Below are 23,565 nucleotides of genomic sequence, written 5' to 3'. Positions count from 1 at the left end.
AGGGTTTGGCCCTGAAGAACGCTCGTGGGTACCCGCGTTGGACATCTTAGACCCCCGGCCGCAGGGCCGTCCGCATCGCCCATCTCGGCCTCCAGGAGGTGGCCGTTGGGGGTGGGGGGTACTGTCAAGCCCAGACGGGCGGGACCAAGCACCTGCAGACAATCACCAGCTACTCACTCCATTTCTTAAGCTGGAGAGCCTAGAGAATTCTCCTGAATTCTCCTGCTCTATTGGTTTACCTTGGTGGCAAGGTAAAATCCACCCATCTAGCTCAGTTTACCAGAACATGTCTCGACTGCTAGGCTCCTACTTGAGATATGAATATAGATATTGATTACATGACATTGAATCACTGTAAATACTTGGTTGTCCTTTGATTAATGATTAACGTATTGACATATTGTCATTGAATCACTGCAAATACATGGTTAACATATGATTAATATGATTAACATAATTACTTATACATTTGCACTACCGCATAGCTTGCTATATACAGATGTAGCCGCTTGAATTTTCCCCAGTTTCCATGATGGGACCTTGGCTGGTCCTTGGCTGGCCCCTGCTGGGTTCTGGGTGGGACCTTGACTGTAATGAGATCCCCCACTATGATGTAATGAACAAGTGGCCCTTACCTCTCTGTGTGTAAAGTACTTGCAATGATTTATCCATCCACCAGGGGGAGCAGTGATTATGAAAGCTGAAGTGACTTACCTGAAATCAGGTAGAACACCTGATTTCAGGTATCTTAACTTCACTACAAAAAAATGAAAATCTAAGCAAGTATAATTTTGTTATATTTAGATAAAATTCCAATTTCATTAATAAACTGACTACACTGCAATAAATGGCCTGTGAAATTTAAGAAATTGTTTCTGTTGTGAGGTAAAGATGGCCTAAAACTAGCAAAATGTGTTTTTAGTCAGTTTATTGATGAAATTAGAATTTTGTATTTTATTTCACCTTTTGGAGATGAGGCGGACCCACGATGCGTGCAGTATAATAATTACAGACCTAAACAAAGTAATAAGATTGATATTGTCAAGCAATGAGAGACAGTGTGGTATATGAAAATTAAACAGATTTTAAGCTTGTTTGGAACATTATGAAATACTTCATCTGCAAGGAGGCCAAGCCAGATACAAAGCAGCAATGTGTCCAAGGAAGAGTTATGTTGGGAGAGGAGAGTGAGGGGGCCAAGCTTTGTGCTAAACTTTGTCACACTAAAAAATGGGAACCAACTTGCAGGCAGGCAGGGGAGGGGGGGCTCACCCTAGACTGTGGTGTAGCAGAAAAAGCAGAAGGTGTGTGTTGCAGGGTTATTGTGACATTATGCTTACTCTTGATGTACTGGGCCTAATGAAAAGCAAATGTCAAAATAGAGTTGTATGTCACGTATGTCACGGGAGTGGAAAATGACAAGACCAGCAGACGTCCCAGACGTGCTATATAAGCCAGACACAGACAACAGAGTTTGAGATTCCTCGGGTATGTACTGTGTGTGCATCTGAGAGTGTGGCTCCCGGATCGCGATCTGTACAAGGAATAAAGAGAACTGACTTACAACCATCCTTCGCCTCCAGAGTGCATCTTTTCCACATCAACGGACTCGGTGGAGTCTAACTCCAACAAGAGTGACCCAAGATGTGTGTAACAGACTAATTACAGGCCTAAACAAAGAAATACGGTTGAATGTGGAGAATAAAGGTGGACAGAGTGGAAAATGAAAAATAAAAAAACATATGGTTCTGTACTGTGCTTGAATAAAACAGACACATTCCTTAGTGTGTTCTGTCTGAAAGGCTGCTGATGGCTGCATATTCACGGGTTGGGGATGGGGGGCAGTCACAATGACGTGTGAATGTCTCATTAACTTCTCTGCTTGGCCACAATGAAAAGAGATATGTTTGCAGGGGATCAAGGTGAGGTTGCTTTCTTAACCTAAGAACACTGAACCAATGGTCAAGCAGGGTGGTGGTAGTATCATGCTGTTTTACTGACTGCACTTTACATCATTACATTGCACAAAGAGGATGGAATGATAAAGTAGCACTGTATAGATTGGGAATTTTTTGTCATAGTACCAGCCTCAAAAAGAGGAACATAAAAGAAACATATCATAATAAGTATTTACTGTAACCCTTTGGAGTCTGAGGCCTCTCACCCACTTTCAAAGTAGTCTGACATGCCTTAACATTTTACAGTTTTTCTGAATTGCTAAAACATTTCCTAAAATCGCCTGTCCTTTAATCAATCCACTAAGCACAAACCCTAAAATTCTAGCTAAACTCACAAAGAAATGAAAACACTACCACTCAAAATAGTTGTTGGCATGCAAAGTAGAAACTGTAAGACTATAATTTAAAAAAAGTATGGTCGTCTACCAAAAATATTTGTATACTGTACAGTTGTTACATATTAGTTATCAGTCATGTTTGCCGTATTCAGTACTCCAGAAAAGCCAAAAAATAAACAAATGAGAGGCATATTACGGTAAAATGTTGCTAATCCAGATTCACGGAAAGAAAGAATACTCTTTGTGACCCATTTGTACCTTGACGTCGAAATTCAGCTCCTATTCACCTGGTGAAATCAGGTGAGATACTTGAAATCAGGTATTGTAACTCCACAAAATGAAAATCTAAGCAAGAATAATTTTCTTATATTTAGACAAGATCCCAAACATGGCTTAAAACTAGTAAAATCTGCCAGTGCAATAAGATAATTATACTTGGTAAGATTTTCTAAAGGAAGACAATATGCCTACATGCAAGAAAATTATTCTCACTCATCAGATGTGTTTTAGTCAGTGTGAATTTTGTATTTTACTTCTCCTTTAGGAGATAAGGCAGACCCAAGATGCATGCAATACAATAATTACAGGCCTAAACAAAGTAATAAGACTGATATTGTCGAGCAATGAGGGACAGTGTTGTGACCGGAGACAGAGTAACCAGGCGAGGATCCAGAAATGCACACAGCCAGATAGTTTATTGTAATCGCAGAAAGCGATGCAAAAAGGGAAATCCGTAAAGGATGGTCGTGAGTCGTTAGCTGGGGTCGAAAGCCAGAAGGATGGTCGTAAGCCGTGAGCGGAGGTCGAAAGCCAGAAGGTCAGTCCTACACGGGCACACAGGACATGACCACACAGGGGAAGGGGAACTGGAGAAGCCGGGATCAGCAGGTAAGCGGGGTCAGGTACGGGAGTGAGTCTGGGGAAAGATAGAAGACAAGGTAAGGCAAGCACAATAGGAATACAGAACAGGGAAGGAACAGCGGGACCACGAGAGACAAGTAATTGCTTGGCAAGGCTCATAGTAATGGCACAATACTTGGCATTGAGCTGCAGGTGTTCCTGGTTTATCTAGAGCCTCTCATTACTGAGACATTTGGAACACTTGGGAAACCCTGCCTACTCGGGCGGTGCTGAGAAGGAGTGGGCGGCGGGTTCCGCCTGAGAGGGCGTGACAAGTGTGGTATATGAAAATGAAAGTTATCATACTGTATTTTTCAGTACTTTTAAAAATAAAATAATCCCTGTGTATTTTTTATTTCTGCCTTTTTTTTTAGTTTCGAAAGTACATATTACTCTTCTGCTTCATTTGTAGTCGTTTATTTGAATACACTGTGTGCTTGGGAATTAACAGAATCTATTAAAACCTAGTCTTTATATTTTTGTTACAAACACATAGCAACCACTGAAAATACTGTTTTGTCCTGTGAAACGGCCTCGGGACAGTGTGAAAGGCTGCTGACGGCATCAGCTTTTCATATTCACATCAGGAGGGAAGAGTTAAAAAACCACACGTGAGTCTGCGAGTGAAATCTGAGCTCCAGCATGCAGGGGGAATACTGGCCATTTTTTTGTGTGTTTGGGTGTTGGGTAACTAACCTAAGTTTATCAACTTGCCCATAATGTGTATAACAGAGTGAGGTGACCAGGTTGATTGTTTTCGTTGAATCCCATTGGCTAATGGAGGTGGAGCTCACAGCAACTTGACCAATCACGAATGCTTGTGAGAACTTGCCCTTTCTCTCACACACAATATATGCACATAGATATCTTACTGTATCTCTTAAACAACAATAAAAAAAAATCACATTATATACATTTCGAGCCAAGACTTTTGAGCTCTGAAGCTTATAGACATAGGGGCTGGCTACACAAAGGTGAATTGTATGAGGTTTGATTACTAAAGTGTTACAACTTTGAAGTGACTTTGGAGTCACCACACCTTTGCATACTGTCAATGGCCCATCAGTCTGGAATGTCTGTCACTGCTCCTCACACTAATCAGTTTGGAAAGGCAGTGTGAATTTTACAGTTTTTTTCAATTGCTAAGACAGAAGTACTGAAGTTGCTTTCTCAAAACGTTTCATACAGTCACCACAACATTAGCTTATGTGGGCTAAACTGTTAAGCATTTTGCTTTGCTTTCATACAAAATGCAATCAATAACTAAATTCTTCAAAATTTATTCTTCAATTAATTTACCAGAGGCCATTTTGCACATAAGTACATACTGACCCTAAAACCGCTAGTAAAACGGTCAAAACTGAAATATATCATTTTACTAAATTACTATCAAGACCCTTTCTAAAATAGATTGTAAAAAACACATAAAATAAACAAATTATGTTAATTGACACAAGATCAAACAATGAATGCTGTATGTCAAGATATTTCTCCAGAGCAATGCCAAGGATGGATCATGTATGTGAAGAGACAGAGTAGAATCTATCGTACTGTCTTAGCAATTGAAAAAAAAACTGTAAGAAAACACACAATACTAGCCTTTTCACAGTTTATAACATGCAACAGATTAAACATTGAAGTATAAAATGTGCAATCACATTATATTACAGGAATAATACAATACAATAAATGAATATTAGAACAACAAATTAGTTAGCTATTAGTTGCTGAGCTATTACAGTTCTCCTCAAATGAGCTTGATGGGCTGAATGGCCTCCTCTCATTTATAAATTTCTTATGTTCTTATGTTTTTATATAAATTGTCACTCCTGATCAGGATGCCAAGCTTCAAAACAGTTGTGGGTTATGCTGAAAAGCCAGGTCTGTGCCTGGAACCCAACTAGTTTAAATGGACTAGAAATTCTGCAAAGAAGAGTGGTGAAATATTCAGCCAGAATTATGCCAGAGGCTTGCTAAAGGCTACCAAAAGATTCTGGTTGATACGTGTTGTATGTAAACTTGTGACCACAACTAAAATGTGTTTTTGTAAAGAAAGCGCCATCTCATGGTAACACCCTGCAAGTGAATAAATGGGCGGGTTTAGATGAGAATTTAGGCACACCCCCAGAAGGAGGGGGGTCAGTCCCTTTGGCTGGCTTTTGGCAGGCTGGGAGGGGAAAATTGAAGCGGCTACATCTGTATTGTTTGCCACAACTATTTTATAAAGCTATAACTCGCTGTGCACCAGTTTTGTTCCACTGTCTGCCTCTCCAAGGTCCGAGCTTTCCTCGGGGTCTGCGGAACTTACTGCAGGCTGCTATCGTGAAGCGAGGTCACACAGTATTTAAAACAATCATGTCTTGCCTAAGGCCTAAGACATGACCAACCCAATATGCCAACCTCCCGGGCCTGCCAATGTCCAATTTTACTTCCACAGCACGAGGCAGGGAACAACTCAGGATCGGGGGGCCAGCCCATCGTAGGACATACCATTCACTCACACATGCATACCTACGGGCAATTTAGCAACTCCAATTAGCCTCCGCAAATGTAACCCAGGCGGAGACTCAAACCCGGGTCCCAGAGGTGTGAAGCAACAGTGCTAACCACTGCACCACTATATATATATATAGAGAGAGAGAGAGAGAGAGAGAGAGAGAGAGAGAGAAACATTTTGCTAGCATTTTACATTATAATCTCTCACTTTGCTTTTCATTGTGTTTTATTTTAGTCAGTGAAGTGTGAATTAACACATCTGTGCAGTTCAGTGTAGAAGTTTAGGAATGTGGATGTGTGTTAATATCATTTTCCGAAAATCAGAAACATGACCAGTATTTCTACATTCCAATGTCCTTCACCTGTAAAAATAAGTTTCATCCCTAGGGAATGTCTGCAAATACTCAGTTTGCCAAGTTCAGTGATTTAACTATAATTTTTCTCCTTCTTTTGCTGGGATGTAAAAAATCCAGACGCTCCCTTACCTTTTCCACAGATTATTAAGCCAGCAGTTGGAACTGAATTAAGAAGTTGCACAAGATCCCAGAAGTTGCACAACATCCTCAAAAGGGAAGAAGTAAACTAGTGTTGAACAGACTAACCATAAGAAGAAGGGACGAATACAAAAAGTAACCCAGGACCTAATAATCACGAACAGAAAGACAAGAAGACATCTATTCCCAGCCAGAGCTTGTGCTCGTAACAGCAATGGAGGAGCTGACATACGAGGAGTCCATCAGGAGAGCCAGCAAAATGATCTGCCGCTTCCCCCTGAGGAGCGTCCGGGGCATCCCATTAATGGAGCCCATTGCTCAGAACTGGGAATCAATCTGGTCCTTCTGTCCTGACCCCTCTGATCTTCTCATCTCTACATACCCCAAAGCAGGTGAGACAGAGGAAAGGTGGTGGGGTGGGGTGGATTCATGCAATCGTGGTTCATCTAAAAGGAGGGAAATCAGAAATAGACTGAAAATCAAAACAACCAGTGAGTTAGTGGTGAGAAATGTTTTACCTTCATATCCAATATTCATTGTGATTATCCAAGCACCATTGGTTATATAAGAATACATACAGATTGCTTTTAAAAATTGGGAACCTATTACTAAAAAGTTGGTTTATTAGAAATCTGCAGTGCTGTTGAAAAATTCAGTTCTCTGAGTGGGGAATCCTGGTTATTTACATTCATTTCCTTCCTTGTCAGACACTGAATTTCAGAGAATTTTTATTCATTTAAGAGTCTCACTTGAGGACCTAGATTGTTTGTTGTGCAATGATTTAACTGCGCTTTGCTTTGGACAGAGAGGTTTACTTGGGTTAGGTGCCCATTGCCGGCATGGTGGTGCAGTGGTTAGCACTGTTGCCTCACACCTCTGGGACCCGGGTTCGAGTCTCCGCCTGGGTCTCATGTGTGCGGAGTTTGCATGTTCTCCCCATGTCGTCGTGGGGTTTCCTCCGGGTACTCCGGTTTCCCCCCACAGTCCAAAAACATGCTGAGGCTAACTGGAGTTGCTAAATTGCCCATAGGTGTGCATGTGTGAGTGACTGGTGTGTGAGTGTGCCCTGCGATGGGCTGGCCCCCCATCCTGGGTTGTTCCCTGCCCATTGCTTCCGGGATAGGCTCCGGACCCCCCGCGACCCAGTGGGATAAGCGGTTTGGAAAATGGATGGATGGAGGTGCCCATTGCTTTGAACAAGCAGAGCCAGTGTCTGGCTAATAGCTGTTCTCAGCGTGTTTCCTCCTGCTTGTTATCAGACTTGTTTTTTCATACATTTTATACTTTTTTTAACTTTATTACTTTATTGAGGCGTCACCTGGTGCATAGCAGCTCTCGGGTCCTAATAGGAAGTGTCTTATCTAGGTAGGTGCGTGGGATGCCGTGTCTCTCTGGCACGATGACTGTCTGCACTCTGCTGTCAAAGGAGCCTTATAAACTCCGCATTTCAGTGGCGGTACTCCCTGAGGTACGCAGACCAGAGAGTCACCAGATCTCTATAGATGGTTACACCTATTATTGGTCTGGTCTCTCTAATGGCTGCCATTCTCAGGGAGTCGCTGTTGTTGTGGTGGATCGACTCCTGCCGATGGTGTCTGATGTCACTCCTTTCAATGACCATTTTATGAAACTAAGATTAAGGCACTCTGTGGATTTCTTGTCTATTCTGTCAGTATATGCTCCGATAGCAGTGAGGGAAACATTTTATTCACAGCTTTGCTCGATGGTTGATGGGTGCCCACAAGGTGACACTCCTCTGGTCATGGGGCACTTCAGTGCGACTACTGGCACTGACAGGGTTGGGCTATGAGGATCGTGTCATTCCCTATATGTCTGGTGACCATAGTGAATTCTGACTACAAAGTTGTTTCTACTCTGAAGATTCAGCTTAGGTCCAGTAGGCTACCACCTTCTAGGAGAATGAGGCTGGACCTGGCTAAACTCTAAGATCAGGCAGTTTCTAATGAGTTTCCAAGCAATTTGTGTGAGGAACTTGCAGTCTTAGCTTGGACTGATGATCCTGATGTGATGTGGGAGACCTCCATGATAAGAAACTGAAGGTAGCTGAAAGTTGTGTTAGTGCTGCTGGTCTTTCCATAAGGAGGTGCTTCATCTTGCAGGCCACGCTGGAAATTATTGAGAGGAGTTGCAGCATACAGCTTGACGGCAACTCTGGTCGGTACCAAGAACAGAGAAGGATAGGCAAATAAGGAGACATTTGTTAGAGGAATCTGTGAGCAAGTAACACACGATCGATGGTCTAATGACACACATCCTGCTTATAGAAAAATGCATATCTGAATCTGTTCCTCAGAAAGTCGCAGTTAGGGCAGGTGTTGGAACGGTCCTTGTAGATAACACTGCAGTTGTGACCCACTGGGCCAGCTACTTTGAGCAGCTGTTTGGAGCTGATCCTCTGACTAGGACATTGTATGTCTTTGAGTCTATGATTGATGAGGCTCATCCTCCAATCCTCAACAGGATCTGTGATCACTTACTCGCTTACCAGTGACCAAAGCAGTTTGGTTTTATACCTAAGAAGTCTACCATTGACCCCATCCTGGCACTGAGGGCCCTGGAATAAATGGACAAGCCTCAGGATGGGAACAGGAGGCCGTCCAGAGACCCAGAGGTGGCCGCAGGTGGGTTAGGGGCCAACATTGCAATCACAGGCAGGTCAGGGGCTGACAAGGCAGAAGTATGGCGGGACCCTCTGAAAGCCGGCACAGCATGGTGGGCTCAGCACAACCGGATTCTTGGGCAATGAGCAAGGCACAGTAGGAGCCTTGGATAATGAGCAAGACAGAACTGGAACTTTGAGCAAAGCACAGTGAAGTTGCAGTTGAGCCATCCAGAGGGTGGGACAGAACCGGGGCACCTGAACTGGGCATGGCAGCGGCCTCTCCTGGGCAGGGTGCAGCAGTGCCCTCTTCTGGGATGGATGCTAGTGGAGCAGCGGCTATTGTTGGGCCAGATGCTAGTAGAGCGACGACAGACTCTTCCAGACTGGATGTTAGTGGGGCAGCGGAGGCTTCACCAGGACCAGGTGCTTGCTGAGCAGCGGAGGCTTCTCCTGAGCCAGGCACTTGCAGAGCAGCTTCTCCAGGGCTGGGAAGGGCAACAGTCTCTCCTAGGTCTGGCAGGGCCGTGGCAGCTTTACCTGGGCAGAAAACTGGAGATGTGGCAGGTTAGAAAGCCGGGTAGATGGGGTAGGTAACCGGAGGCACAGTGTCAGTTCCTCCTTGGCAATGAAATAGTTAAATCATGGCGGGGCTCTCACCTGGACCAGTTGGTGTTGGTGTTTGTCTCTTTTTCTGCCTCCTTCGAGGAAAAGGGCAGAAGAGACGGGAGCAGATTTTTTCTTCTCTGGTAGTGGTTCGGAGGGTCGGTCTGTCACAGGCGGACCACCTGTCTTATCTTCTCTATGAGTAAGCTCATCTCCTCAGGCTGGTAGATCGGGGTTATGGCTGACAGATCCCAGGTGAGCTGGATGAGCAAAGAGACGACCTACATGCTCTGTCTTGTTAATAATCCCCTTTTCTTTGGGGCCGCTCTGTGGATCGTCACTCTTTTCCCTCCTTCACCATGTAATGAAGTAGATGGAAGAGCTGGGCACATCCTTATACAGCTAGAGATGTATTCCATCTGCCAAGGGTTCAACAAAGGCTTGGCTCCTTGCAGCACTAACTACTAAATCCACAGAACAACTCAAAGAGCAGTACAAGCTGGCTGCAGTGAGACAGTAGATGGTTGTGGTTTCTAAGATCTTTTTGCCTAATACTTGTGTGAACACTACCATGACCTCATCAAACAGAGGAAGAAAAAGGGTGATTTTATTCCTTAAAATCAAACTTCATCACTGTAGCTGGACAATGATGGATCTTTGCAGTCAGTTAATTAAATCAACATTCCCGTTTTATATTCCTTTAGGAACGACATGGACTCAGGAGATAGTGGACCTGTTGCTGCATAATGGAGATGCTGAAGCTTGCAGAAGAGCAAATGTGGCTGTGCGGATACCCTTCCTTGAGATCAGCCCCCCACCCCCAATCCCCTCCGGTATTTCTCTCCTAAGCTTCATCTCTACACCTAACCATTATACCTACGCAAAGTTTTGTAACATCCTATTCTAAATGTAGAGGCTTTGATATGGAGTTGGTCTCCCCATTGCGACTATAATAGCAAGGCTTTCCACAATAATTTGGAGTGTTTCTGTGAGAATTTTTGCTCATTCATCCAGAAGAGCATTTGAAAAACAAGGCCATACCATTTTTCTTCCTCCATCAAACTTTACAGTTCGCATGATGCAGACAGGCAGATAACATTCTCCTGGCATCTGTCAAACCCAGACTTGTCCATCAGATTGCCAGACAGAAAAGCATGATTCGTCACTCCACAGAACACATTTCCATTGTTCCAAAGTACAATGGTGGTGTGCTTTACGCCACTCCATCTGAGGCTTGGCATTGCACTTGGTAAGGTTTGTGTGCAACTGCTGGGACATCAGACAGTGCACAGTTTTTCTACTGGGGTTAATGCCAGAGGAAGTTTGCAGCTCTAGACTTTCTGGCTGAGTTTTTGTTATTACTAAATGCTTCCACTTTGCAATAATACGACTTACAGTTGACCGTGGAATATCTAGCAAGGAAGAAATTTCAGGAACTGAATTATTGCAAAGGTGGTGCCCTATGACAGTACCATGCTTGAATTCATTCATTGAGTTCTTCAGAATGACCCATTCTCTCACAAATGTTGGTAAACCTAACTGAATGGCTAGATGAATGATTTTATACACCTGTGGCAATAGGTCTGAATGAAACACCTGAATTTAATGATTAAGAGGTGTGTCCCAAAACTTTTGTCCATACAGTATATATACTGTATATTATTACTATGTCAGTATTGGATTATGGAACCCATAGTTGCATTTAATAATTACCTTACCTGCATCCTTTCCTAGGCATCCGAGTGGCATACAGCCTAGATGGGATGCCAGGCTTAGATCTGATGTTTTCATATCTTTTCTGCAAAGAAAATATAGCTAATTGTCACGCTGCGAGTCAGACGGGAGATCACTCAGCAGCGAGAGCTCAGGAACAGGCAGGCAGGCAGGCAGGAGTCGGGGCAAACGAGGGTTTAATTGTAACCGACACGGACAAACACTGGGTAACATCAATGACAGACAATGGACTCAGGCAAGACACGGACTGAAATACACAGGACTGAGCAAATTAACTAGACACAGCTGGGTACAATCGGGAGAAAACACGTGGGTAATCAGGGGGCGTGGCACACAGGAGGAGCGGACGAGCCGGGCATGACAATAATCTACTAAAATTATAGTTTATTATGACCATGCTGCTCTATAAAAAGTTTCAAAATTTTGTACAGTAGGTGTTCCAGTCTATGTACTAACACAAATCTCCACTTAAATGTTCTTCTTCACTAAGGTGTTAAGCTGGGGTTTAAATTTTGTTTCTGATTTAGGTCTGGATCTTCTCAATAAAATGAATCCCCCTAGAGTAATCAAGACCCATCTCCCAATCCAGCTGGTACCTGAAGGATTTTGGAAAAACAAATGCAAGGTAGGAGTGAGACAGTAGTAATGTCCTGTAACCTATCACACTTGCAATGGTGATAATGAAAAAGTAACTTTATGGATTTTTCATTGAACCCGTAGGTGATTTATGTGGCTCGAAATTCTAAAGATAACCTGGTGAGCTACTACCACTTTGACAGGATGAACCATACCCAGCCTGATCCAGGTCCCTGGGACGGCTACATCCACAAGTTTATGAAGGGAAAGTGTAAGAGAAACATTTCTTCTTAAGAACACTATCCTGTAAAAGAAATCGTGAAACTGGTACTGAAAATATACCCCAAATGCCCATACTGCGTAAATCAGGGCTATTCAAATCATGATCCTCAACGGCCAAGCACTGCTGATTTTCCAGCCGTCCTTTACTTGTGAGCCAGGTGTGAAGCCTCTGTGGCCAATCAGAATCAGTTATTATTAAACTAACTACCTGGGAGATCTGAAAACAAGGCCTGGATCTGGAATCGAGGTCCAGCTTTGAAGAGTCCTGGCATAGGTCACATTCATATTAGTTGCAAAATTATGTAGAAAATAATGAGAGGCATGTTCTTGGGTATGGTCACAAGGGTGCTAACTGGAGCTGAAAGCTGACTGGCTCCCAGAGCGCCCCCTTCCCTGTCATTCACCCATTCAAATCATTTCATTTACTAATGATATGTTTGGTCCCTCTGTTTGAATTATGGCCCTTTTTAGCCCCTGACCTTAAAAGATCATAAAATTGCCCCTTAAAAGTAACAAATACATCATTAGCAAGTGTCTTACTTTATATCTTACGCAGTATGTGATTCTCACCATATTCACCAACAGTGGCCTGGGGCTCCTGGTATGACCACGTGAAGGGTTACTGGGAAGAGAGAGAAAAGAGGAACATTTTATATCTGTTTTACGAAGACATGAAAGAGGTAGGATGTCATACCCCGCATCATTAAAAACACTGCAGGTTCTATTGTAGTCTTGCGCAGTAAATGAATCAATACCCATTTTCAGCTTATCTTGTTCCTCTGTACAGCCCTTAATCTCCATGGTTTTCTTTATCTTCCGATACTAGAGATATGAGACAGCTTATCAAAATAAATGGTTCATTTACTTCTGCAGGCATTTTTTACATATAGGAACATAAAACTGCATGAGTCAGAATCATTCATGAAGGATTCATTTAAAACAGTGCATCCACATATAGATTGAATCACTTTTTCAAAATTTTAAATCTAAATCTAAAAATTTAATTCTCATTTTCTCTTGCATTGCCACATATTTCCTTTCATGATCACTCAGTGGTATTCAAGTATTTCACTGTAGTGGCACAGCGTAAGTCTGTGTATGTGACAAATATAATTTTAAACTTGAAGCTTCCCTTCTTTTTGTCACTTCTGCAGAATCCTCGCCGTGAGGTGGAACGCATCATGAAGTACTTGGATCTGTCGCTTTCTGATGATGTCATAGGGAGCATTGTGGAGCTCACATCATTCAAGGCCATGAAGGACAACCCAATGACTAACTATACTTTTGTGCCGGAGGAGATCTTTGACCACTCTGTCTCACCTTTTATGAGAAAAGGTTTGTCTTTTGGAACAGATCTTTAATTGTTTATTTAAAGGCACCCCATCCTGGTTTCTTTCCTGCTTTGCATCTTTTGCTTCTGGGATAAGCTGGGATAAGCGGACAAGTAGTATAGTGAATTAATGAATAAGTAATTCAGGTTTGCTGAAAAATGTTACATTGCATGTGTATATTGAAACAATTTCAATAATTATGAAGTTTGTTCAGATAGTCACATAATATTCCATATTAGGATACCCACCATTTCTTTTTTCCAGTTGTTTCCTTTATACATGCATTTGAGGTTTGTTACAAAGTGACTCAGATGAATGCCAGTGTATATTTTGAAAGCACGTTCTTCTTTTCTGCAGGTGAAGTGGGTGACTGGGCCAATCATTTCTCCTCAGAGCAGCTGCAGTTATTTGAAGAAGATTATGAAAGACAAATGAAAGGCACAAACATTCCTTTCAGGATGAACATTTAGCTGAGGGTTGGAGAATTTCCTTATTATTTACTGTTTTCCAGGGAACCTTCATCAAATACTAAGATAAAGGGAGTGAGTATGGGCGAAGTGGGTTGAGTAGTAAGTCACTGGATTTTGATCTATGTTCAATACAATACTGTCACATCTGTCTTCCATTTGTAGTCAGGTATGTGAGTCTGGTCTGTTTGTTCTTGCTGTGTGCCAGTGGTAACTGGCTCTGACTCTTAGTCAAACAGAGCAGTGAGTGCTGGTCACTAATTTTATCTAACATTTATCTCCCTTTATCTTAGTTTTAGTATTTGGATTGAATGGGTAGAATGGGGTTTTCTGGAAAACAGGGAATATAAGGAAATTCTCCACTCCTCAATGTCTCAATTGGCTCGTATGCTTCGCAAATCAGACAAGATTCTTTTTTTTTTTTCTTTTTTCTTCCCCTTGTCCTGTCCGGCAGCTTTAGCAAGCAGAATCATAGTCTGAATGCACTGCTGTGCCAATCATGTTTGCTTTACCATGAGGGGGTCTATAAGCTCTGTATAGGCCCCCTCATGTTAATCGATTTCTTTTTACTTTAAAATTTATTTAATTTTTCACACATGTAAAAACATTGCAGTGGGTGAGCTGGCCGTAGAGGAGGGACATATTGGGAGGGGGAAAAGAAGAAGGAAAAAGAAGGGAAAGGAGAGAAAAAAAGAAAAAAAAGGAGTGGATAGATTCAGAAAGGAGTAAACAAAATTAAAGCATGCAGACAGTAACACAACTATACAAGCATATAAAATCTTAGAGTGTGCTTGGATGGGTGCATGCAAATACAGTATATGTACATGTGTGCTCAATTGTGTAGGCAAGATGCAGGCTAGTGTGCGTGTGCTGTGTGTGTGTGTTGCATGTGTGTGTTGTGTGCGTGTGTTTACAACATGGAATGTACTAAATAGCAAAGGTGGGAGGCCACAACCACCCCCCACAAGAGCCAGAGGTCAGCAGAGACAGACCCAGGAGGCCCAGGACGTCCACAGCCCCCAAAGAGCATGGAAGAGCCGAGGCCCCACGTCCTGATGATAGCCGCGCCCCCGCCCCAGCCGGGGGGAGGAGGGAGGTCCCAGACACAGCCCCCGCAGCCAAAAGGGCATGAACCCCAGAGAACCAGAGGCAACAGGTAGCCAACCCCACGAAGGCGCGGTCGCTCCCGTACGAGCCAAGGCCAGGGCCCCTGGGACCCCAGGCGGCCGGGTGCGACCAGCCCCCGGTAGAGAGCCCCATCCACGTCGGGGAGGCCCGAGTCCCCCCCCAGGCCACCACCCCGAAGGAAGGGGCCAGCAACCATGCCCTAGAGACCAACCGCACCCAGGACGGAGCAGCAAGCCCCAGACCCAGGCCCCCACCATCCACACAGACACTCCGCAAACACACCTCTCAGCCATGCACATACACCCTACACACATCCCCACAACATACACAGACACCCACACACAGAGACACAAAGACATAGGCCCATCCACTCCGGACTGCCCTCCGACATGCGGGAGAACGGATGCAACCCCCAGCACCAGCCGCCACCCCAGGGCGCCGCCCGCCGAGCTACCACCTAAGCGCCCCCCCCCCCCCCCCCCCACACCACCAGTGGAGAGCAGGGGTGTAGGAAGACCCGCCCACTCTCCTCCCCCATGAACCTGTGTGAGAGGTAGAGTATTGGATGCGTGTGGAGATGTATGAGACTGTATGTAGTGTAGGGGATGAGTATGGCTGTTGAGAAACTAAGATGAATTAAAAATTGACGGGGGAAGCGTAGAGGAGCTCTGTTTGTGAACAGCTCTCCTCCACATCACTCCCCCATCAGTGTATATGGTGTGAGTAAAATTTGGGGGCGGCAGTGGCACAGAGGCGAGTGATATCACCAGCCTCTGAGTGGTGCCCCTGCCCCCCAAGGCCCTGTGTGATTACTGGTATGTGATGATTAATGTGCAATTAAAACAGGGGGAGGTGGAAGGCCGCGCAATACGGTGAGTAAGGCCACGTAAATGGCCCTCCCCACCGCAGTATGCACGGCATACACCCCCCCGAGGTCCTACATGTGAATATGGCATATTGTAAATGAGGGGGGAAGGGGCTGGGATTCATAAGGCCAGGGGGCAGATTGCTCACCCCCTGGCAAAAGAGAGCCAGCTAACCAGCTGGCTCAGTAGGCACCCCAGCCCCCCACCGCCACGCGGGAAGGAGCGGACCCGGGGCCCCCGGCGACCACACCCCAGGGCACCGCCAGCGGCAAAAGCCACCCCCACCCCCCACCCCGAAGGGCAGTCCACACTCAACGACAAAAAATGTGGCAGGCCCGAGACATGCCACCCCCAACACTGTGCAGGCCGGACGTCCCGACACGGACCCCCCCCCCCCCGGCGGCACCCCAGGGGGAGCACAGGCCACCCCGGCGCAGGGGGGACACCCACCGAGGAGACGGCCAGGCCCCAGGCGCCAGAGCCCCGGACCCCGCACCGAAGAGGCCAACCGCCCATCCCAGGACCAGCCCCCTCCACCACCAGCACTCCAGACCCCACGCCCCATGACCAACAGGCAGCACCCCCAGCCAGGGAAAACACCCAGACGGCAGCCACAGCCCCCCAGCCCCAAGAAACCACTAGACGCCCACAGCCCGAGGGCCCAACCCCGCCACCCGCCAGGATCCCGAGGAGATGAGACCACAGCCGACCACCCCCCCTATATAACGGAATTGGTCAGAGTGTACCAGAGAGCATCCAATTCACTTAATTGTTTATTTTGGAAGGGAGCAGATATTCTCTCCATACTTAAGTGGTCTAACAGTAAATTTCTATACTGAGTAATCCACAAATTATTTTTAAATTTCCAGTTCATGAAGATAGTTTTCTTTCCAATGCCTAAGGCAGTAAGGATTATGTGTTATTATTTTCTTCCATATCTAACTCACTTGCATCTCCTAAAATGCACAGTGTAGGTGAGGTTGGGATATGGTAATTAAACCAAATTGATCTTCACATATCCTCTGCCAGAACTTCTGCACCGGTGTACAAGACCATATTGCATGCATGTAGTTCTCCAGAAAGTTACCTGAGCAGTGGGTACATAGGTTTGAGTGTATAAGGCCCATTTGGAACATCCTTTGTCCTGTGTAGTGTATTCTATGGAGAGTTTTGTATTGTACAAGTTGCAAGTTAGGACTTTTAGTCATTTTGAAAGTGTTTAAACATATTTGATTCCAAAAGTTTTGCTCTGGATCAATGGATAGATCTTGCTCCCATTTTGAGGTTGGGAGGGAAATTGAGTCATCTATTTTTGATAATAACTTACACAATTTTGATAGTAATTTGGGGAAAGAGAGATTTAAAAATCCAAGTACCCATGGAGGTATTTCTAAATTAAGCTGATTAGGGTTAAACCTCGCCTGAATAATGGACTTCACGTGCTGATACTCAAGAAATGTATTGTTGCTAATTCCATATTTTGAGACAAGTTCCTTGAATGCGACAACTTTCCTGTTTTGAATAACATGTTCTAGATTTATAATCCCTTTATCGCGTCATAAAAGAAAGTTCAATGCTTTCTTTTTCTGGCAGAAATCTGGATTGTTCCAAACAAATCAGCTGTTCCTAACAGATGGGTGGATAATGTCAGAAAACAAATAAATTGTCACGTCCAGCTCATCTGATCTTCGTGTGTTTCACACCCCCTCATCCTCCACGTGTGCTTCCCCGATTGTGCCCAGCTGTTGCCTGTTATTTTCGGCTTGACTTTTGTATATCAGTCCACGTCATGCCCTGTCTGAGGTCGGTCATTGTTGTTGTAATGTGCGTCTCTCTACCCCCGTTAGTCCGAATAAACCCTCGTTTGCCCTCATTCCGCCTATCTGCCTCGTCCTTCCACCTCCAGCCAGCCCGTCCTCCTGGAATCCTGACAATAATGTTCCATCTCTTCATTCAGTAAGTCCCAGTTATCTTCAGCATAATTGAACTGTCAATATATCATTAAGGTCAAAGATTATCAACTGGGTAAAAAGATGTGGTAAAATAACTATTAAGCAGGAAAATTAAATCTAGAAAAATTCATTTTCATATACTAATTCATTTAATATGTGACTGATATTTTTACATCATTAGTTAGCTGTAAATATAGCATAAACATATAGCATATGTAAATAAACACTAAGGGCACCTTTCACTAGAATGACAGTCACTCAAAAACAATTACTAATCTAGCCATTCAATAGCAATACAATTATTTAGTGAGCTGTTACTCACAAGTTTCAGTAGCACTGGAATGGCTTCTCTGAGGATGCAGATTAAGTGAATCCTGTTGAGAGACATTAATACTTAGGTTAAAGGTATTTATTTATAATGCACTAAAACTAATTTTGTCATTTGAGATGTACATTCCATTCTTCTATTGCATGAAGGTTGCAGTGTATTGTGGTGTTGCAGAATGAGTCAGAGACAAAAAGACAAAGATTTGATATTCAATTAATAATAGCCTGTTACTTACTCCTGGTCCCTTAGCTGATGGACATCCAGACATTTTGGTTGAACCACAAGCTTCCTATTGAGGAAGAGGACAAAAAAATGAATAAGTGATAAACATAATTTTCAAATGTATATTTTATCAAGTATTACATATCTAGTCGTTTTTAAAATGCTAACTTTTGTTTTTCCTTGTAGCTAATCAAAATGGATCTTGATATTTTGTTTGACACTTCCCGTTTCATTTTTGCTTTTGATGGAAAAAATGTCTCCATCCATCCATCCATCCATTTTCCAAACCGCTTATCCTACTGGGTCACAGAGGGTTTAGAGCCTATCCCAGAAGCAATGGGCACGAGGCAGGGAGCCCAGGATGGGGGGCCAGCCCATCGCAGGGCACACTCACACACCATTCACTCATACAGGCACTCCTACAGGCAATTTAGCAACTCCAGTTAGCCTCAGCATGTCTTTGGACTGTGGAGGGAAACCGGAGTACCGGGAGGAAACCCCACGACGACATGGGGAGAACATGCAAACTCCACACACATGTGACCCAAGTGGATCCCAGAGGTGTGAGGCAACAGTGCTACCCACTGCACCACTGTTATGACTCACGGGTTGGACAGGCAGACTGGCAGGCAGGAAGTAGGGAAGGATGAGGCAGGTAGGCAGGATACGGGCAAACGAGGGTTTATTAGGGCTGATGGGGGGGGTATACACTGGCAAAGGCAAGGAGGGAGGGGGAGCTGCAGTAGGCGACGGTGAAGCCACAGCCGGCCAAGGCGACGTCCCCCGACGTGCCGGAGTACTTGGACCCGCAGGCGACCGCCGACCTGGAGCCCCAGGACCTGTAGGCGCCCCCCAAGCCCTAGTCAAAGCGAGGGAGGGCGAGCCAGGGAGCAGGGCGGGTGGGACCCTAGCCCTGCGCCTGTGTCCTCTCCCCTTCCGGGACACAGACATGCGGGGATCAGGCCGGGGTCGACCTCGCCGAGGCGAGAGAAGGGAAGTCATCAAGGAGGTCCCTGAGGCATCCCACTCGAGCTCCTCCTCCTCCAAGGAGGAAGGAGCAATGGCTAGATTGTCCAGGACCTCCTCGGGGACTGGAGCTGGGGGGGCTGGAGTAGGGTCAGGGACCGGGACAGGAGTCACAGGGGTAGTAGTCACAGGCATGGTCAGAGCCGCGGGTGGAGGCAGAGGGGCCTCGGGTGGAGCTGCAGCAGGCGGCGGAGGCAGAGGGGCCTCGGGTGGAGCTGCAGCAGGCGGTGGAGGCAGAGGGGTGTCTCGGGTGGAGATGCAGCAGGCGGCGGAGGCAGAGGGGCCTCGGGTGAAGTTGCAGCAGGTGGCGGAACAGGCAGATCAGGTGCCGGCAGGACAGGCAGATCAGGTGCCGGCAGGACAGGCAGATCCGACACGGGCTCCAGTTTGGCTGCCTCACAAGTGCTGGACACATGGGCTACAATGGTTGTGTGTGTCTTAACGGAACAGAAGATGAAGACCCAGTCTCCTTCTGCCGATTGGAAGGTTTATTCTGAATAATAAAAGTCAAAAATACGCATGTACAGCACATCTGGGTTTACAGGTTTCTGTCACTTTCCCTTCTAAAAGAAAACAACGGTCAACAGGAAACCCTCCCCATATACCGTTAACTTACTAAGTGGCCAGCATCAGACCTTTTCTTCGTGGTGTACATGGCAAAACAGTTTTTCAAGAATGAACAAGATTAAAAAAAAAAAACAAATCATGATCTATTTAACCATAAAAACATAGTGCTTTTTAAAGTTTATACCGTTTATACCGATTGTTGAATGAATGAAGAAACGTACCTGTGGCAATTTCGATCTAGGGAAGAGATAGCCCCTGAAATGCAGGAGAAGGGTTTATTGAGACTGACAAAGCCAAAAGCAACCAAGGCCAAAGGGGAGATCCAGAAGGGTGGTTGGGTCGGCCGCAGGAGGTTCAAAGCCAGAGAGATCAGTCCTACAGAGAGAGACGGGATGAGGAGATGAAGGGATGGAACAGACGAGGCAGGCAGGACAGGAAGACAGGGCAGGGAAGGCAGACAAGGTAGGCAGGAGCAGGTCGGAAGGCAGAGACGACCGGGGAAGCAGGGCAGGTGAGGCGGCAGGGCACAAAGAAGGCAGGGCAGGGCAAGCGGGGAAAACACGAGACAAAGAAATGCTCAGTAGTGGTCATTATCATGGCAACAGTACTTCGCAATTGCAGTTTGGCTGTTGTTGCTTTAAGTATTGTACTGGAAAATAAGGTGGTTGCTAGCCGCTGTGCTGCGCTGTGTGACCCTGTGGGTGCGACAGTAAACCCCCCCCGACGGCTGCATCCAGGAGGCCGAGGAGGGCACTGCGAACTGCCTTGGGGTCGTGGTGCTGGCTTGGACGGATGTAGCCGATGGAATTCCACAACCATGTTAGGATGCAGGACGTCGGCTCTCCACACCCAAGACCGTTCTTCAGGGCTGAAGCCCTCCCAGTCCTGATCTTTGCAGGTTGCAGGTCTTTGCTTCCCATGGGAAGAGTGGCGGGGAGTATCCCAGGACACACTGAAAAGGGGACATGCGAGTAACAGGGTTCACCTGAGCATTCAATACGTACTCTGCCCAGACCAGGTAAGTTTCCCATTCGACAGATTTATCCTTGCAAAAAAGTCGGAGGGCTTTGACACCTTTTGATTAGTCTGTTCAGCCAGGTCGTTGGACTGGGGGTGCTAAGCAGAGGTTAGACTCATTGAGAAATTTGGTGCATATGGCTTTGAAGACACCTCTATCCGACACGATATCTTCCGGGATCCCATAATAACGAAATACCCAGGAAATTAGCACTTCGGCAAGGTCTGCGGCGTTCGGGAGTTTGGATAGTGCGACGAGATGGCACATTTTTGAGAATTGGTCCACAATAGTCAGGATGACGGTGTTACCTCTCGAGGAGGGAAGATCTGTGATGAAAGCCACAGCAAGGTGAGACCAGGAGCGGGATGGAACAGATAGAGTATGGAGCAGGCCAGCTGGAGGTTGATGAGTCGACTTCAGCTGGGAGCACTCAGGGCAAGTGGCAACGTACCTCTCGACGGCCAGTCTCCACCCCAGCCACCAATACCGTCGTGTCACTAACCGTTGTGTTGCTGGGACCCCAGCATGTCCCGAGCTGTGAGCAGTGTGAACCCATCGAAGCAAGGCTGGTTGGAGGTGGCGAGGTACGTACCACCAACCTGAGCGACATCCTTGGGGAGGCACCATGCACTCATTGGACCAGGTTATAGGTGAGATAAAGCAGGTAGGTGGAACGATGGTAGGTTGCAAATAACATTCTGAGGGATAGCCAACATGGATTTAGGAGAAGTAGATCCTGTTTAACGAATTTACTTGAGTTCTTTGAGGAAGCTACAAGAGAAATTGATCACAAAAAGGCCTACAATGTGATCTACTTAGATTTTCAGAAGGCCTTTGATGTTGTCCCACACAAATGGCTCTTGCTTAAGCTCAAAGCTGCAGGGATTTTAGGAACTGTAGCAGCTTGGATCGAAAACTGATTAACTGACAGGAAGCAGCGAGTAGTTATTAGAGGCACAATGTCTCTGTGGATCTGCATTCATAGTGGGGTACCGCAGGGTTAAATTTTAGGACCACTATCTGTCATAATTTACATTAATGATATTGACACCAATGCATACAGTAAACTGGTTAAATTTGTAGCTGACACCGAGGTGGTTGATGTAGCAGATACTGATCTAGCAGCAGAGAGGCTACAACGGGATCTGGATTTAATTAGCGACTGGGCTGATACCTGGCAGATGAAATTTAACATGGATAAATGTAAGGTAATCCATGCAGGGAGCAGAAATATAAAGTACAGATATTTTATGGGTTCCACAGAAATAAAGGTAGCTGATTACAAGAAAGATCTCGGTGTGTATGTTGATGCTTCCATGTCCCACTCTCGCCAGTGTGGGGAAGCAATAAAAAACGCCAATAGGATATTGGGTTACATCTCTAGGCATGTGGAGTTAAAGTCAATGCAGGTGATGCTAAGATTATATAATTGCTTGGTAAGACCCCACCTAGAATATGTGTGCAGGTTTGGTCACCATGCCTTAAAAAGGACATTGCTGACTTGGAAAAGGTTCAACGATGGGCTACGAGAATGATTCCTGATCTTAGAGGAATGTCTTATGAGGAGAGGTTAGCTGAGCTGAATCTGTTTAGCCTAGAGCAAAGGAAACTAAGGGGGGACATGATCCAGGTATATAAGTTTTTAACAGGTCTGATATCTGTTCAGCCAAATGGCTATTTAGTTTAAATGTTTACAAATGGTTTATATTAGTTTAAATACTAGAACTCGTGGCCAAAAGTGGAAATTAGCTGGAGAAAATTTTAAAACAAATTTGAGGAAGTACTTCTTTACGCAGCATGTAGTTAGAGTATGGAATACTTTTCCTACTAGTGTAACACAAGCTAAAACCCTGGGTTTCTTTAAATCAGAGCTAGATAAGATTTTAACAACTCTGAGCTATTAGTTAAGTTCTCCCCAAACGAGCTTGATGGGCTGAATGGCTTCCTCTCATTTGTAAATTTCTTGTGTTCTTAAGGTTTTATTTTGAATTGATATCTGTCAGTGATCATGGGGTGAAGATCAATAACAACAATATTTTAGTCTTAGTATTATTATTTGAAAAGGATTTTTCTCAATCACGTTTACTTAATGCAGTGGTTCTCAAACTCGGTCCTCGGAACCCACTTCCCTGCTTGTTTTCCAGCTATCCCTGCCCTCCATACTGCTGATTACCTGGAACAGGTGTGTTCAGTCAATCAGAAGCTGATAGACAGCTGGGACTTGTGTGTGGGGCAGAGATAGCAGGAAAACAAGCAGGGCAGTGGGGCCCGAGGACCGACTTTGAGAACCACTGACTTAATGCATATTACAGTCTAAGTCTAACTTCTGTTGGGATCCTCATAGGTTTTCAAGTTGGCACACAATACAATTTCTTCTGTTTAAAATGACTAAAGGTATTAATTTATTGAACTTCAGTATGGATCAAACTCATAGTATGTATATGATTAATTAGCAAAAAGACTGTTAATGTTCATTAATATAGGTTCTGTGTTGGGGTGTGGGGGGTGGCCATGGACCTACATGGGAGGGTAGAGAATAAGGAGGCAGGTTTCTTCCTGTTTATTCAACCCATTTGTTACTCATTCTGAAAAAATCTCATAAAAACATTATTTTCCCTCCCCTCCCTGTGTCACATGGCTCGCTACTGTTCCAGCT

The 23,565-nt window shown here is 45.1% G+C and overlaps 1 protein-coding gene across 2 annotated transcripts in view; it reads left to right on the top strand.

The window, feature by feature from the left end:
- The first annotated feature begins 6,218 nt into the window (after positions 1 to 6,218).
- The window catches only part of LOC125741793 (sulfotransferase 1C1-like), a 52,631-nt gene continuing 35,284 nt past the window's right edge, over positions 6,219 to 23,565 (top strand). Inside the window, exons 1-7 of one of the 2 annotated variants that reach the window (XR_007397861.1) lie at positions 6,219 to 6,578; positions 10,117 to 10,245; positions 11,674 to 11,771; positions 11,867 to 11,993; positions 12,590 to 12,684; positions 13,159 to 13,339; positions 13,693 to 13,971. Coding sequence is in view for 1 of the 2 variants with exons in the window: in XM_049013144.1 (XP_048869101.1) it covers positions 6,401 to 6,578; positions 10,117 to 10,245; positions 11,674 to 11,771; positions 11,867 to 11,993; positions 12,590 to 12,684; positions 13,159 to 13,339; positions 13,693 to 13,805 (921 nt within the window). In the remaining variant the exon portion in view is untranslated. Of the gene's footprint in view, positions 6,579 to 10,116; positions 10,246 to 11,673; positions 11,772 to 11,866; positions 11,994 to 12,589; positions 12,685 to 13,158; positions 13,340 to 13,692; positions 17,670 to 23,565 lie in introns of those variants that run through there. The other variant, XM_049013144.1, reaches the window with a different exon arrangement.

This window comes from Brienomyrus brachyistius, chromosome 5, assembly GCF_023856365.1.
Source record: "Brienomyrus brachyistius isolate T26 chromosome 5, BBRACH_0.4, whole genome shotgun sequence".
NCBI classification, from domain to species: Eukaryota; Metazoa; Chordata; class Actinopteri; order Osteoglossiformes; family Mormyridae; genus Brienomyrus; species Brienomyrus brachyistius.
This window is presented reverse-complemented; position numbering and strand designations above follow the sequence as displayed.